The sequence below is a fragment of the Engraulis encrasicolus genome, chromosome 14, assembly GCF_034702125.1.
Source record: "Engraulis encrasicolus isolate BLACKSEA-1 chromosome 14, IST_EnEncr_1.0, whole genome shotgun sequence".
In the NCBI taxonomy this organism is placed as follows: Eukaryota; Metazoa; Chordata; class Actinopteri; order Clupeiformes; family Engraulidae; genus Engraulis; species Engraulis encrasicolus.
Genome location: NC_085870.1, coordinates 7,537,935 through 7,555,303, shown reverse-complemented (window position 1 = coordinate 7,555,303; position 17,369 = coordinate 7,537,935). Strand labels below are relative to the sequence as shown.

General features: G+C 43.7%; 1 protein-coding gene across 2 annotated transcripts in view; it reads right to left on the bottom strand.

Moving 5' to 3' along the window:
- Nucleotides 1–554: 554 nt before the first annotated feature.
- Nucleotides 555–17,369, bottom strand: part of rnf207a (ring finger protein 207a) — a 51,392-nt gene continuing 34,577 nt past the window's right edge. The window contains exons 10-18 of one of the 2 annotated variants that reach the window (XM_063214838.1): nt 16,817–16,885; nt 15,370–15,438; nt 14,645–14,751; nt 6,986–7,163; nt 6,030–6,215; nt 4,047–4,098; nt 3,493–3,610; nt 2,331–2,426; nt 555–1,964 (exon numbers count right to left, since the gene is read on the bottom strand). In XM_063214838.1, the coding sequence (XP_063070908.1) occupies nt 1,808–1,964; nt 2,331–2,426; nt 3,493–3,610; nt 4,047–4,098; nt 6,030–6,215; nt 6,986–7,163; nt 14,645–14,751; nt 15,370–15,438; nt 16,817–16,885 (1,032 nt within the window). In that variant the 3' untranslated portion in view covers nt 555–1,807. The remainder of the gene's footprint in view (nt 1,965–2,330; nt 2,427–3,492; nt 3,611–4,046; nt 4,099–6,029; nt 6,216–6,985; nt 7,164–14,644; nt 14,752–15,369; nt 15,439–16,816; nt 16,886–17,369) is intronic. The other variant, XM_063214839.1, reaches the window with a different exon arrangement.

The window sequence follows — 17,369 nt, the reverse complement described above, 5'->3', positions numbered from 1 at the left end:
TCCATTCTCTCTATTCTGATGATTTATGGTCTGATCACTTATTGACCCAGTTGCAGTGTACAGCGAGTTCATTGGCAGCCGATCAAGTCGTTTTCTCATTAGCGCTGATGTATGTAACTGCCTTTTGGGGCCATTCATTATTCAAACACCTATTTTAGCAATTACAGAGTCAATGATGTTGACTGCAGAAAAAAATGCAATATGGCTTAAAATATGAACAGTATTTTTCTTCCTGCACAATAGAAGGGGGGAAGGATCTGTACACTGCTTACAAAAAACTTAATTTATTGGGAACAATGTTTCGATCATCATAGATCAGCCTACCTGCACAATGACCACTAGGAATATTAATTGACTGGAGTAAATGTGCAAACACATAATTATTTCAGATTTGTTGTAAAATTAATCAAAAACAAAGAAATGTTCCTTTGTTGGGGTAGGTACCCTTGGGCTGGCATTGCTCCATGCTTACAACAACAAAAAACCCCTCTGGGTGTATGGGGTTGGATGGCAAATACCACAGGTATTTAATCGTGACGCAACAAGTATTTTCCAAAGTCATTTTTATTATATTTTATTTTAAAGTATCTCTCAAAAAGTATGCATAAAAGAGAGAATAAATTACAATTACAAGAGGTTTCATGAGAATACAGTAAGAGTAATTTCAGTTCAACACAATTCAACAAGTAATGCTGTGTAAATTGTAGAAATATGAAATAAATATTTCATTTTACATTTACACACTTAAACACACCTCTCATTTGTTTTTTGTCCCTTACAAATGTAACAATGTTCTCACATCACACACAATCACACATCCTCTTTAAGAGTCAGAGAGAGTAGAGGAGCCAGAGCTTCTTTTCGTTGCCAGGTTCTTGTTCAAGGCCTCCCCCTAGAGGTCCACACAGGACAGGACTTCATCATTGAGCTCCATCTCCTCCCCACAAGCGGACCTCCAACCAGAAAGGCAACCGCTTCATCATCATAACCAGACACGGCTTATTCATGATTCAGAGCCACAGCCACAATCAATGACCATCAGTTATCCACCCAAAGCCCCTCACCCAAAGATCATTTTTTAGATCCACTCACGGGGCATCTGTGAACTCCAGTGCAATGGGTTTCCCTGTGGTGTGTGCAGCCCACATCGTACAATAGACAGATGCAGCCCTGTCCAGAGATAGAAGTAGTATGGATTCCCATCCATGTCTGCAAGAGAGCTTTTGAGCTATTATTCTACAACAACACAAGATTCTGTTGCATCCGAAGACACTGGAGACATTGAGAATGGACTAGGTCCGAAACGTCTGTTGCTCCAGTTAAACCTCTGACTTCTGTTGTACATTTTCGGCTACGATATACATTTTTCCACACAAGCCTTGTGTGTGCCTCCTTTTTCATTATCTGAAGACACACCCATGGCATGGGTGATGTTGTTTTTAATGTTTTCCATGTATGAATTTGCTACATTGTTCAACCAGGCAGAAGTGCAGTACAGCTTCCAACAGTTTTCAAATTTGTCAAACCCCAACATGGCTTATCATCCCCATTCATGTACAGCCTTTATCTGTGAAAGCATGACCCCCTGCTGTTACCCGAATAGCAATGACCAATTCGGAATTTATTGCTGAAGAAACTGTGTAATGTCAACGAAGTGTAGCACAATGGCAGTCAAGTCTTGTCAGAGGCTGTTACAGCGTTCCGCTGTATGGGACGATGTGCATTATGAGGTTAATGGTCTAGCGCACACAGACTGTGTCTTCTGGCTACATATAGGCTGTCCTTCGATCCCACTTCCTATAGTATTCTAAAGTTGGATTTCCATCTGATTTGTGGTCTCCTGGCTCCTCGGTTTGCTCGGCCAGTTGTAATCACCGCTTGTAGATTTCTCCGGCGCCAGGATGAGGGGGCACGTTTCGCTGTTTTTCTCCCATTTGTAGTCACTTTGCTGGCTGTCAATGTCACTATGGGGGACAGAAAGGTTTCAATGACTTGAACAAGTTTTCTTTCTGTAATGAAGACAGTGGTGTAGTCTACGTAGAATACAGGTATACGCAGTATACCCACCTCAAAATGTCAGGGATTTCAGTATACCCACCTAAAATGTATTGATCCGTTATTTAGAAGAGCACAAATATACAGTATACAGTATACCCACTTCAAAAATGCTAAAATATGCAGTATACCCACCACAAAAAAGTAGACTACACCACTGAATTAAGACAAACTTAGGTAGCTAGGGCACAGAATTATTGATGGTGTACATGTACAAGACTGTGACAAGCACGGACGGCCCGGGTTGACAGAAAACATGACAGGGGAAATCGCACCTGTGTCTCTGTGACTCTGAGCCGCCTGTGCCATCCTCATAAATCTTCAGCATTGTCTCCGTTCGATCATCCTCAAGGTCTTTGGCTTCCTGGTACCTGTGCGGCAATGCACCACAGTCAGTGTCAGCAGCAGAGGGCAGACAACTTTGGATTCCTAAAAACACCAGCTACTGTATGTCACTTTGAGGTAAATAATAGCCAAAGTCACTGCCTTACAATGCTCGCCAAGCTCTAGATCAGAAGTTCACAATGTTTTTTTTGATACGGGACCCTATTCTGACATCCCAAATTTTGGGCGACCCCATACAGAATTTTTTTTTTCACGACAAAAATTTAAACATGACTACATAAGTTGTAGGCTATTCAACCTATAAATATTTATGGCAGTCTGAGATTTTAAATGGTGTTCCGAACAGAATATTGTATAGTTATGTTACATTAATAAGTGATATTCATCAGCATTCTTTTTGTCACACCTAGACATTTCAGGCGTCCCCATTTGAACTCCAGGTGACCCCACATGGGGTCCCGACCCCAGGGTTGGGAAACACTGAGACTGCTCTAGATATAAAAATACATACTGTACTTCCTCTGAAACGGAGTAAATCACTGTTTCCTGTCTCACCTGAATGAAATTATTTTTGTGTGAAAGAACTACACTGTTTCCTGTCTCACCTGAATGAAATTATTTTTGTGTGAAAGAAATACACTGTTTCCTGTCTCACCTGAATGAAATTATTTTTGTGTGAAAGAACTACTATGCTCTCTCTTATTGTTGTGTACATATGCAGGTGCTCTTTTACGTGAAACTATCTACACTACATACTGTACTTTTTGAAAGTAGGCCTAGTAGGACTACTATGTACAGATTTCTACAGTTTTTATTCGTTTGATTTCATGGCTTGTTGGTTGGTGTGTTCTTGGGTTGTGTGTGTGTGTATCATGTTGCAGTTAGCAACTAATCCTTGAAGCGAGATGTTTTTTTATATATATATCTCCCTCCCTTCATTTCTCCCTTCTTCTTATATTCTCCCATCTTAACTGGAGGATTAGCATGTGTTCCCAGCTCGCTGCTGCCTGCCAGCGGTAACGTAACACAACCCTGTGTCCTGTGGCAAAAGGACAAAAGCCTTTGTTGGTTATGGCACCAGCCCTGCAGTACCTGGGCTCCAGCCGTTCCTTGACCTTGGCGATGGACAGAATGTAGGGGCCGATCTGCCGGGCGATGGTGGTCAGATAGGTGTTCTCCTGTTTCAGTTGCATCAGGTCGTGCAGTTGGGCTGGGAGCAAAAAATAAACACAACACCGTCAGTCACTAACCTGGACGAGTACGGGTCACGTGGTGCGTGCCAGACCTGGGCGAGTATGGGTCACGTGGTGCGTGCCAGACATGGAAACAGCAGTGTGGCACGCTCACACGTGCAAAAGTGTGACTGCTGTCAGCAAGCACCTTTCTGACAGAGCGATGGGGAGGGGGAGCGAGGAGGGAGAGAGAGAGAGAGAGAGAGACAGAGAGACAGAGAGAGACAGAGAGACAGAGAGAAAGAAAGAGAGAAAGAAGGAGACAGTGAGCGTGTGTGTGAGAGAGAAATTAAGAGAGAGAGAGAGAGAGAGAGAGAGAGAGAGAGAGAGAGAGAGAGAGAGAGAGAGAGAGAGAGAGAGAGAGAGAATGAGAAAGAGTGAGAGAGACAATTACAGCTGCAGGTGTTCTTGTACCTTCGTAAATCTCCTGTTCGTTCGTGACTCGCTGAAAGGTCTCCTCCCATATCTGTACAGGCGAGAGAAAGTTGCATCAGTCATGCATGTCAGCGCTGCTCCCGTCCTGACGGTCCACATAACAGCCTGACATTTCCCCCCGTTTCATTTTCACGTGTATTTGTCTGCACTTCCCCATTTCAAGTACCTGCAGGCTGCGCTAAAAAGGAAATGCCAGGCTTTGGGAAGGGTTTACGCCTCAGAATTCAAAAGTGCATTAGGACAGATTTAAGCCTCAGGAATGCAGACTGCGCTCTAAAAACAATCCAAAAGCTGTCAACTCGGTTGCCTTCGCCGCCTCCCCACAAACATATTTTCTTCTAAGTGCGGAAGAACGGAACAGGAAAAAAAAAACATTTTTATGGTTCAGTGTTTTTGTTTTTGCTTGTCCCAAGGTTAAAACGAGTGCACTTTCCAAACGAATAAATCTGCCAATGCATTGATGAATGACCAGATGCTGTGTTGGAGAAAGGTGACGGCTATATACTACAAGGGCAGTCAAAACTCCCACTGTGCAGCCTCAACTAGTTTGAAGGGCAGATGCATAAGCAAAAGCATTTACTACCAGTATTTCTTATTGTAACATAGCATTTGCATGTTTCCTTGATGGACAACGGACATTATCCCTATTAATTCCACAATAACATTTGCAAGGGCACGAGTTGAGTTTCAGCTTTCTAAGGGACAATATCCCAATGGACAATAATAGCCCATGCTACATTACGGAATGTGAAAACATAGTGCTAAATATTAGTAGGGGCTTTTTTGTACTCCCAGAACAGTCACATGTCCCAACAGTCCATATGCAAATCTACAGCTCTTAAGTATTGGCCTGCATTACTATGTCACGGTGACCTACGTCTTCAAACAGCGCCCTCATGGTCTGCACAGAAGAGTACTGGACTACTACTACTACTACTACTACTACTACTACTACTACTACTACTACTACTACTACTACTACTACTACTACTACTACTACTACTACTAACTGTACTAAGTTGTCTTCCTCTTCCAAGAGCGCTCTCCTGGTCTGTATGAAGTAACACTGGAAGGAGTACTGGAATACTATGACTACTGTCTCTTAGTCCCGACCTCTTCAAACAGCGCTCTCATGGTCTGCACAGAGGAGTACTGGGATACTACTACTACTACTACTGCTGCTACTACTACTACTACTACTACTACTACTACTACTACTACTACTACTACTGCTGCTACTACTACTACTACTACTACTACTACTACTACTACTACTACTACTACTACTACTACTACTACTGCTGCTACTACTACTACTACTACTACTACTACTACTACTACTACTACTACTACTACTACTGCCATTACTACTACTACTACTACTACTACTACTACTACAACAACTACTTACTGTACTATGAAGGAGTACTGGAATACTATGACTACTGTGTCTTAGTCCCCTACTTCTTCAAAGAGCGCTCTCATGGTCTGCACAGAGGAGTACTGAAATACTACTACTACTACTACTACTACTAATACTACTACTACTTACTATTAAGGACTAGTGGAATACTATGACTACTGTCTCTTAGTCCCTACCTCTTCAAACAGCGCTCTCATGGTCTGCACAGAGGAGTACTGGAATACTATTGCTACTACTACTAATACTACTACTACTACTACTACTACTACTACTACTACTACTACTACTACTACTACTACTACTACTTACTGTACTATACTAGTTGAATACTATTACTACTACTGTGTCTTAGTCCCTACCTCTTCAAACAGCGCTCTCATAGTCTGCACAGAGGAGTACTGGGATACTACTACTACTACTACTACTACTACTACTACTACTACTACTACTACTACTACTACTACTACTACTACTACTACTTACTGTACTATACTAGTTGAATACTATTACTACTACTGTGTCTTAGTCCCCTACTATACCTCTTCAAACAGTGCTCTGTTGGTCTGGACTGAGGAGTACTGGGAGGTGATCTCTCCGTCTATGTGGAGCGAGCGCTTCAGGATCTGCTCGATGTTGTCGGTGTTGATGAGGGAGTGGTGCTTGGTCAGGTCGCGGTGCATGGCCTGCACCTGGTCCTTCAGCTTCTGGATGTCTGTCTGCAGGCACTGGACACACAGACACACACACACGCACAGACACACAGACACAGACACAGACACAGACACACACACGCACAGACACACAGACACACACACACACACACACACACACACACACACACACACACACACACACACACACACGACATACATGCATAGATATGAGTCAAATCCACACACGCACACACAGGTAGGCTATGGCGAATGCACACACACTCACAACAGAATTACACAAGGACGCACGCACGAATGAATGAATGAATGAATGAATTCATGAATTCATGGCTAACATGTGAACCTTAAAATAGTGCGTTGCCACATACACATTTCAGCCATGTTGTTTAGTATTCTGTTGGGTGAACTTCTTGTGGATTAGCTTTCTTGTCAGACACACTCAAGAACAAGAACAAGAACAAGAACAAGAACAAGAACAAGAACAAGAACAAGAACGAGAACAAGAACGAGAACCAGAACAAGAACAATGCCTGTCCCAGTAACATAAAAATAACACCAAAAACATATTGCTTTGGGGGTTGTAGAGGTGGGGGAACGAAGAGGCTGCTATTTGAATGAGTGTGTGAATGTGTGTTGCGATGTTATGTCTTGTCTTGTATTGTCTGCACTGTCCAGTTTCAAGGGGACCCTACTGAAAACGGAATGTTGCATCTCAAGAGGCATTCCCCATGTGCAAATAAATAATAAACAAGAACAAGTGCAACATCCTCATCACCATCAACAGCAGACAGCGCTAACACCGCGGCCGTGCGTGCCCTCACCCTGTAACTGTTCTCGTAGTTGCGGCAGTGCTCGGCAAAAGGCGTGTCTCCGCCCTCGGCCAACAGGACCTTGGTGCTGATGTAGCGGTGCAAGGTGGGACGGCGCCCCCCGGAGGTGCCCAGAGGCATGTCGCTGAGGGATGGGGAGCCGCACGACATGGACATGGGGGACTGGAGCCTGCACAATAAAAATGAAAAGACGGGGTGTCACTGTGTGTCAAAATTCCAGAGTAAACTCTTATAGTCACTGTATTTACAACAGTGTGGAGAGTCAAATCACACCAACAGTGGAGTCAAAAGTCAAGTGTGAAAACCATGCAGGTGCTCAGTGTAATTGCAACTCTAATCATTTCTAAATCATTTCTTTCCATTCCAGTGTTGATATTCACACGATATTCAGTAGAATTGACAATGCTATGCAGACCGTAAAGTATAATCTACACTGTTTTTGACCAAATGGTATCTGAGGTTAACCAAATGTTAACTCTTAAAGAGTTAAACTGACACCCTATTTTTTTCTGTATGGTAGTGATGGTGGGGGGGGGGGGAGAAGAGAAGAGGGAGGGAACGTGACAGTGACAGAGCAGCAGCAGAGTGAGTCTATCACTGGTAATAAATAAACAGTTCGGGCAGTTGCCAGGAGAGATGGGAGTTTAGCTGTCACCTCACCTGTGACGAATAGCTTAGCAAGGGTCAGGGACAAATGCAGTTGTGCGGTTACTAGTAAATAAAATAATTCGGCCATGACGATTTAAAATGGCTTAGCAATAGCAAAGAATTGAAGTTTGAGTGTCACCGTTTCGGAATAGAGTGCAGCTTTTCTTTCTTTTTTTTCCCAAAACAGTTTGAAAAACAGCCCTCACTGGCCTTGGTAAGCCTACTACAGACTTTATTTCCTACTACTACAACATAAAGTGTTATGCTGTTCTGTCAGCAATCACAATGGCCGAATGAGATCTTTACACAGCAACTTATAACTTAAAGAGTACTAATACTATTAGTCATTGCAAAGACAAGGGAGACTTGCTTTTACCACATACTTAAAGTAAACAAGCAAACAACCACAGCCAGCCAGCCAGCCAGACAGCCGGACAGGCAGACGTAGCATATTTTAGGACAGTAAATGGTAACAACAATTAATACAGGCAGTAAAGGGCTACTATATTGTATAGGCTACAGACAAAAATACAATCACATACAATATATACAACATGCACACAAACACAAATGCACACGTACACGCACGCACACACACACACACACACACACACACACACACACACACACACACACACACACACACACACACACACACACACACACACACACACACACACAAACGCACACACACAAACGCACACACACACACACACACACACACTCGCAGCTCGTTTTCCGGCCCTCAGTTCTTATCTCCCCCTCCTCGCCTCTCCTCTTTGCTGTCATTTTTTTACGGCGGCTAAACGGCTAAACACCAGGCCCCAGCCCTGGCAGCACTTCATCAATCACTGCTGAGTATTCGTGGAACTGGCGTTCCGATGGGCCATGTTTACAACCAGCCATGCCAGACAGCTGTCTAGGAATTCATAACGGAAAATAACTTGCGCCCCCGACAAGAGCACTCACTTTATGGAGCAATTAATGATCTGCTTAGGGGGCCCCCCGCCGTCCCCTCCGAATCGGAATCGGAACGACGAAATGTCACATTTCGTGAACGCAATGTCGGAGCTGACATGATGGCTGGCTGTGTTTCCGTCTCTCTCCATCTTACGTCAAGTGGGCTCACAATTTATCGCCCGCTCTTTAACGTTTCTGACACATTTTACGTACAGCTGTCTACTTACTAAATCAAATGCGTTGGGGGAGTTGTGCGTCTAGAAAATGGGTGGTTTGTCTCTCATCAGCACTTTACCGACACAATGCATTAGGCCTTTACATCCTAATGAAATTGAGGCACTGCTGAAAAACAACCTCTTGAGCCGACACAGAAGTCAGCACACACTGCTGCTTGAGCAATATCAAACACCAGTGTGGAGAGAAAACATATAGATCAATTTTGCACAGAGAGTAGTAACCGCTGGCGTTTCAACTTGACTGTTGAATTAACATTGAAAAAATAGTGTGTAGCATCACTGCTTTATTTATTGATGAAACCATGACAATGCATTACTGAAAAGTGTATATGAGCAATTGACTCATGCATATAAAGTAGTAGTTGCTGTTTTGTTTTCTGTCGTCTTACCAGAAAGGTAAGAACTCACACCATTTCTATTCCTATTATGCAGCTGAAACAACTGAGGTGTGACGGAGCGTTTGCAAAACGTCTATCACATAATCTGACATAACTTTGGAAAGTAACTTTGAGAATCCAGGTTAAAGTAATACCACAACATTTCCAATAAGCGACCACGTCCTATCTCAGAAAAAAATAACAGCCAGCAACAGTAGGTCTAATAAAATGTTTTCTTTCCTAAAACAAAACATGCCTGACAAATATGTTCAAATCTCTTAACAATATTGGTCGACCATTTGAAACAGCAACAAATTAATGGCACTGTAGAGTAAGATATTTGGACATCACATTACTATATATAGTTGAATATAATAGAATACAAAATAGAAATATACAAAGTTGTATGACTTTTGAAAACTAAACAGCCAAACAAACAGGAAATAATCCTTAAGAACATATTAGATTCCACTTGCAGCTGCCTCTTTGACAAGGTCCAGGTCAGCAATACACAAACAGCTACTGTACCTATCCACTTCACAACCGCTACCAAAAGCCATATCTCGAAGCTCTAAAGGAAGAATGATGTTTACCTTTGGGCAGGGAGGTTTGGTTGAAAGAAAGTATACTTGTCGCCTGCGTTGACACAAGAGAGGGCAAGTGCAGCCAAGTGATAAAACCCCTCCAAAAAAACAGTTTCCTCGCCACACGTCTGCCCGCTCTGTTCATGGGACAGCGTGGCACTGTACTAATACCATTAAGATATTGGCAGCGACTGTGACATCAGCGACATGGAACAAAATGCCCCCACCACCTCTAACCACCCACCCACCGACCACCCACAACCACACTCTGAAACCCACACCACCCCACACTCTACCACGTCACCCAGAGTCAGAGTCAGCCCACCATACCTTCCCCAACACCCTCCCTCCGCGTTTCCTGTTCTCTACCAACCCCGCACTCCAAAACCCACACCACCCAACTGCCATACCATACCATACCATACCCACCCCTCACCCTCACCCTCTCCCTCTACCTTCATGTTCATGGACCACCCACCACCACCCCCCCCTCTCCGCCTCTTCCCCCTTCTCCAAACCCACACTCCCTCACACTCCAACACCCCAGCCACACTCCCTGCCACCTACCATTCACCCCATTCAGCAACCAGCCACCCAGCACCCAGCCAACCCCTGCTGTCCCCCTTTGAACACTCAGCTGCATGACTACAAGATGAATACTGGAGAGTTCCGTGAAATTCTGATAAAAATAGGGACGCCGAGCTGCCAAAGTGAGTGATGGACAGACAGGCGGACGGACAGAGAGAGAGAAAGAGAGAGAATGAGAGAGAGAGCAAGACAGAGAGACAGAGATGGATACCAAAGATAGAGAGAGGGATGGCAATAGAGAAAGCCAATAAGAAATACAGGCCAGTCAGATTTATATACATGAAAAAGCAGCACGTGAATGAACATGGATGTGTGTGTGTGTGTGTGTGTCTGTGCGCCTGTGTGTGTTTGTGCAGAATGGTATCCTTGCACGTGTCTCAGTATGTTCCCATATGTCTTGATGCTTGTTGGATTGTCTGTCAGCTGGGCTAACCTGAGAACAAGGCTTATGATTTATTTGGAAAGTTGGCAAGGATACCCACGTCACTGTCAGACACACACCGCACGCACGCACACGCATGTACATGCATGCAGAGTACACACACACACACACACGCACGCACGCACGCACGCACACACACACCTACGCACGCACGCACGCACACACACACGGTTGGCTGGCCGGCCTCGTCAACTCTGGCCCTTTGCAATACAGGTTCCCCTATGAAAGTCCTTGTCGGGGCCAACACCAACATCGGTGCTAGATTCCAGTGCGGTGACAATGACAGTGACAGTGAAAATGACAGTGACAGCCCAGTGGGTTTGCTAACAGGAGACAGTGGCAAGGGACAGGACAGCTGCTGAGATCAAGGTGCTCATGTTCAATTCAATACAGTACTTGTAGGACTGCACAATGTATCCAAAATGTATCGAAATCACGATATCAAGCGTGGCGATATGCGTATTGCGAAAATGACTTCATTATCGCTAACAAGGAAAACATTTCTGTGCAGTCCAATCACTAGCTGAATATCGACAAATGCACAAGAAGCCCGCCAAGACCAAAGCCACGCCAGCACACAGACCGATAAATTAGTGACAAGAAAAACACTAGGCTATATTTCTTAATATTGTTTAAATATAGTTATCGAGGTATTGCATGCTGTTACGCCGAATTTTTTTCTGGTATCGTGCAGCCCTACGTGTAATGACACATTATGTAAGGGTTAACGTTAGGCGAGAAGGTCGCTACCGTGGAATAGCAGCACGACAGAGAGAATCTTTAGACCCCGACGCGGAGCGTCTGAAGTGTCTCTCTGAAGTGCTGCTATTCCACAAAGCGACCGACTCGCCGAAAGTTAACCCGCTTATTATATGGATATACTTAAATGATTCACACATGGCGGGGACATTTCTTTAGGCCTATTTAATGTGAAGTCTATTATAGTTTTTAATGTCAAAAGATTGTTGCTGCGCAAAACAAAACAGTGCCGTTGTGGAACACCGCTAACAGCTAGGTAGCCAGGACATTGGACAACAGGTGTTGTCTATCACAGCAGCAGATTAGAGTCTTGTTGAAAAGTCGCTTTAGCAGTGAAAAGTCTTGTTGCCATTGACAGCGGTCTGTTATAGACCAACCCGTCCGTTATCGAAAAATAACAGACGTGCGAACGTTGGGGAGCCCCGTTGAAATGAATGGTGCATTCGACCGATGACGTCACAACCATATAATAAGTCATAATAAAAATGTGCTCATTCATTCATACAGGTAAAATGCGTTCATTCATTCATTCATTCTTTCATTCACTCATTCATTCATTCATTCATTCATTCATTCATTCATTCAACCTTTTGTTTCATTTGACAGCTTGATGTAATGCAAGATGTAAGAATTCAACGTATTTTGCACTGCTTTTCGTAACAATATGACACAATTCAACAAATTTCTCTGCATTTCTTTCAATGGTTAGTACAAGAATGGAGGTGCAAAACACAATGTGAAAAATGTACTACTTTGGTGAATTGGTGACGATGAACAAATGACATTTTATTTATAAGCGTATTTCAAATGCCTCAAGGACACTAAAACATACATCATAAGCACATCCTGACAATGCACACAGAGACAAACATTTGCATACACGCACGCACGCACGCACACACACACACACAAACTTGTATTCTTTCTGAAACAAATGCAAACAAGCAAAACTAAGCACATGAGACTGTACAAACACATTCACATACTGAGCACAAACAATGGTGAATAATACAACAATAGCAACTGTCAGGGACAGCAGATTGTTTTATTTGGTTTGTGCCTTTTTTGTTTGCCGATTTTCTTTTTGCTTAATCTTTCCTTCAGGATATTTGCCTTGCAAATGTTTTTTTTATTTTCAAGATACATTTCCTAGTGTTTCCTTTTCCTTTGAAATATTATCTTCACTAGAAAACCTACTTATTGAATTTCAATTCGCTTAGGTGCTATTATGATCAGATGCATTATTTCATATTATTGAATGGAGGACATGATGTTTTGACTGGACAGATATGTATTTGTGATGGTGGAACTGATAAAACATCAAGCAAATGGCAGCAAATTTTCACCACAAATTACAATATATAATATAATAATAACATCAAGAATTACTCAATTAGTACATCCTATTCTAATAAATAAAACGGTTATCTTCACTACTCTACACCAATAAATCTTTCTTCTGAAGCATTCCCGCATCCCACAACTAAATATGGATGACACAGATGACGAACATACACACACAGCGATGAGTGGGCCTATTCATAGCCCATCCTCAGCCCCCATTCTAGATGTTCAGAAGTGTAAATCTCAAGCGCAACACTGAGCCTCCTGGAACCCGGAACCTTCTGAGAATTGTGGTGGTGGCACGCGCGTCACGGCGTCTACCCTGCCCGCGGTTAACGCCTCTCTGACGCTGGCACGGCCTGGCAGACAGCGCTAATGCAGCCCATAAGCACCCCTGATGCCACATGGCCTGGGGAGGGGGTTATCAGGGCCGCGTGCAGCTTTGGATGGGCCTGGGGCAAAAGTCATCCGAAAGGACCCCTTCTGAATACACAAAACATTGTAATAGGGAACCAATTCTAGCCCCCGTCCCCCCCCCTGTGCCTGAGACAACTGACCCATTGGTACCCCACTATCAACCTCCCTGGGTGTTGCATAAAAAAGTGTCCTCCGTCAACCGCACCCCACAAACATCCAACCCCACAGCCCACGCTCTTCGCCCTCCTCCATCATTCACACCCCAAGGGCCCCAACTGATTCTTTGGATGACTGAGGGTACCTCGCTTGTCCGTGCCCTGTCAGCACCGGAAAGGTGTGTATGTAAGCATTTGGGGGATTTCAGGGGATTTCGAGGGATTTGTACACCTCAAAAGGCTCTGGGGAAAAAGTGATTGCCATGAAGAACAGGTGAAAATGTCTACTTTGGAGATACTTCGTCGACCTGAGTTCACCTGGGTCTTACTGCAATATGTTAGGTCACGTTAAGTTGAAAAGATGACAAAATGCTACAAAATAGGAAAGAATGACAGAGACGCAGAAAAAAGCAAAAAATGAGAGAGAGGAGGGGGTAGGCAGAGGGAGAAAAAGATGACGATAGAGACAGAGAAAACAAGGCAAAGGCAGTTGCTAAAGTTAATGGTCAGAGAAGCCAACAAAGACGGGCGGCAATAAAGGCACTGGAGGTGAAGTGAGACAAAACCAGAGACACGCAGCAAGTGAGACAGAGAGAGAGAAAGACAGACACGCAGGTGGAAAAGGTAAGATGAAGAGAGGGAGAGAGAGAGAGAGAGAGATAAAAGAGACAGAAAAAGAGAGAGGCATAAGAGAGAGAGAGAGATGAAAGAGAGAGAGATAACAGAGAGAGATGAAAGAGAGAAGGAGTAAGAAGGGAACAGATAGAGTCACAGTGACAGAGGAGAGAGAGACAGAGAGAGAGGCAGAGAAGGTGGGGGAGGGTAGGAAGAGGTGAGAGAGAGAAACAGAAATGGAGAAAGAGAGAGAGAGAGAGAAAGAGAAACAGAAATGGAGAAAGAGAGAGAGACAAAGAAAGAGAGAGAGGGAGAGAGAGAGGGAGAGAGAAACAGAGATAGAGAGAGAGAGAGAGAGAAACACAGAGACAGAGAGAGAGAGAAACAGAAATGGAGAAAGAGAGAGAGAGAGAGAAAGAGACAAAGAAAGAGAGAGAGAGAGAAACAGAGAGAGAGAGAGAGAGAGAAACACAGAGAGAGAGAGAGAGAGAGAGAGAGAGAGTAAGAGTAACAGTAAGTACTGACCAGGCGCTGATGTTGGCGGCGGCGGTGATGGATGGGGGCCGGCGGTGGCCCAGGGGCAGCAGGGCCTCCAGGCAGCGCGCAAACTCAGCATGGAAGTCAGTGTTGATCTGGAGGACACACAGGGACACACACTGTTACATGGCAAATACACAACGTTATATGGGAAATACACAAACTTATATGGGAAATACACAACGTTATATGGGAAATACACAAACTTATATGGGAAATAAAAACAGAAAGATATAAACTCAGCATGATAGTAAGGGTTGATCTGGTGGCCACAAAGGGACACACACTGTTACATGGCAAATACACAAAGTTATATGGGAAATACACAAAGTTATATGGGAAATACATACAGTAGAGTTATATGGGAAATAAAAAGAGAAAGATATCAAGTCAGCATGGTAGTCAGGGTTGACCTGGAGAACACAAGGGGACACACAGGTGTATAAGAAAGGGCCAGAGAGAGCAGGGTACAGGCATACACTGAGTTAAATAAAGAGAGACGAAGAAGGGGATATAGAGAGAAATATGGAGGGAGAGAGCGAGAGAGAGAGAGAGAGAGAGAGAGAGAGAGAGAGAGAGAGAGAGAGAGAGAGAGAAATAAGGCAAAGACAGATAAAGAAACTAGAGAGAGAGAGAGATATGTTAAATAATGTGTACTTTCAAACTACTTAGTGTTAGCGGCCGCCCAGTAGAAACGGAGCTGCCTGACTCACCTTGCTGCTCTGCGATGGCCTCAGCTTGTGCGGCAGCTTCACTATCCTACGCAGACGCTCCATCAGCTGCTGCAAAGACCAAAGAAACCAGATGAGACTACTGTAAGGTCTGGGTATAGTATATGAAACTACTGTATGACCTGAGTATAGTATATGAAACTACTGTATGACCTTGGTAGTAGTATAGTATATGAAACTACTTTATGGTCTGGGTATAGTATATTAAACTACTTTATGGTCTAGGTGTAGTATATGAAATTATGGCCTGGCCTAAGAAGGGTGTGTAAATATGAATTTATGGCTTGGCTTCAGAAGGGCATGCACAATGGCTAAGAAGGGTACATAATATAAAACTGGACTAAGGCCTATGGCCTAAGAACCAAAAAACTATGAACTGGTCTGAGACAGGAACCATGCTGAAACTATAGCCTGACCTTAGAAAGGCAACATACCAGGCAAAAAAAATAAATATATATAGGGATGTCAGTTAATCAAAAGAATTAATTGAACCAAACATGTTCAAGTACATGAATATTATATTAATGTGTTACTTCTAATTAGCTATGTTTGGCAAAACTTTCCTTTATACATGCACTGTACTCCACTATGCATTTGGCCATGCACTGTTCTTTACAAGTTCCTCTTTTTTTTGCCATAGCCATGAGACATTAGCTGAGCCTACAGTATGGGCTTACAATGAACCTTTCGTTTTTTAGACCTTAAAGTGATGCTGTCCCATTTTTGGAAATAAGCTTATTCTACACCTTTCCTTGAGTTAAATGATTGGGTTTTACCTTTCTCCTGTACTTTCAATCGTTCTCTGAGTATGACAGTGCACATTTCACCTCCAAGCTAGCATTTTACCTCCAGCTAGCCGCCAGCTGGTCTCATAGGACTCCATGTTAATTGCTAGCTTGGAGGTAAAATGTGCACTGCCTTACTCAGAAAACGATTGAAAATACAGGAGAAAGGTACAACCCAATCATTTAACTCAAGGAAATGTGTAAAATAAGCTTATCTCCAAAAATAGGGCAGTATCACTTTAAATCTAGGTCAACGTTATACCAGGGAGCCATAGCTCGATATGAAACTACCAATACGGGTTAGGAAAGAACAGTTATGGATTATAGATTATACATTAGGGCCATATGAAGATCATCTGGCCCTTGTAGGTGATCTAGTATCATTGACTTGAACAATCAATAACATGATATCACCGACCTCCAAGTAGTGGGCCCTGAGCCGTACTCCAATCAATGTAAATTACATCACATAAAAACATCAAGATAGAGTTATGTTTAGTTCACACACAACATGACAAATGTGATAAATTGTTGAAGTCATTGGAATTGATCACCAAATATTTATTCCAAGTTACACATGGAGGTGAAGATGAAGGGAAAGTGTTAACAAATAAGAATGAACAAAAGCGCTTTTAAGGACTTACGTATCCCATATCCAGGAACTCAAACTTGTTGGCCGAGCTGAGGAAAGCTGAGCAGGCAACCAAATGAACCTGAACAAGTAGAGGAGAGGAGAAGGAGAGGAGAAGAGAAGAGAAGAGAGGAGAGGAGAGGAGAGGAGGGGAGAGGAGAGATAGGAGAGGAGAGGAGATGAGAGGAGAAGAGCTGAAGAGGAGATGAAGAGGAGAGGAGAAGAGAGGAGATGAAGAGGAGAGGAGAGGAGAGGAGAAGAGAAGGGAGGAGGGGAGAGGAGAGGAGAGGAGAGGAGAGGAGAGGAGAGGAGAGGAGAGGAGAGGAGAGGAGAGGAGAGGAGAGGAGAGGGGAGGAGAGGAGAGGAGAAGAGGAGCAGAGAGGAGAGGAGAGGAGAGGACAGGAGGAGATGAGGAGAGGAGAAGAGAGGAGAGGAGAGATAGGAGAGTGGAGAGGAGATGAGCAGAGCGGAGAGGAGAGGAGAGGAGAGGAGAGGAGAGGAGAGGAGAGGAGAGGAGAGGAGAGGAGAGGAGAGAAGAGGAGAGGAGAAGAGAGGAGAGATGGAGA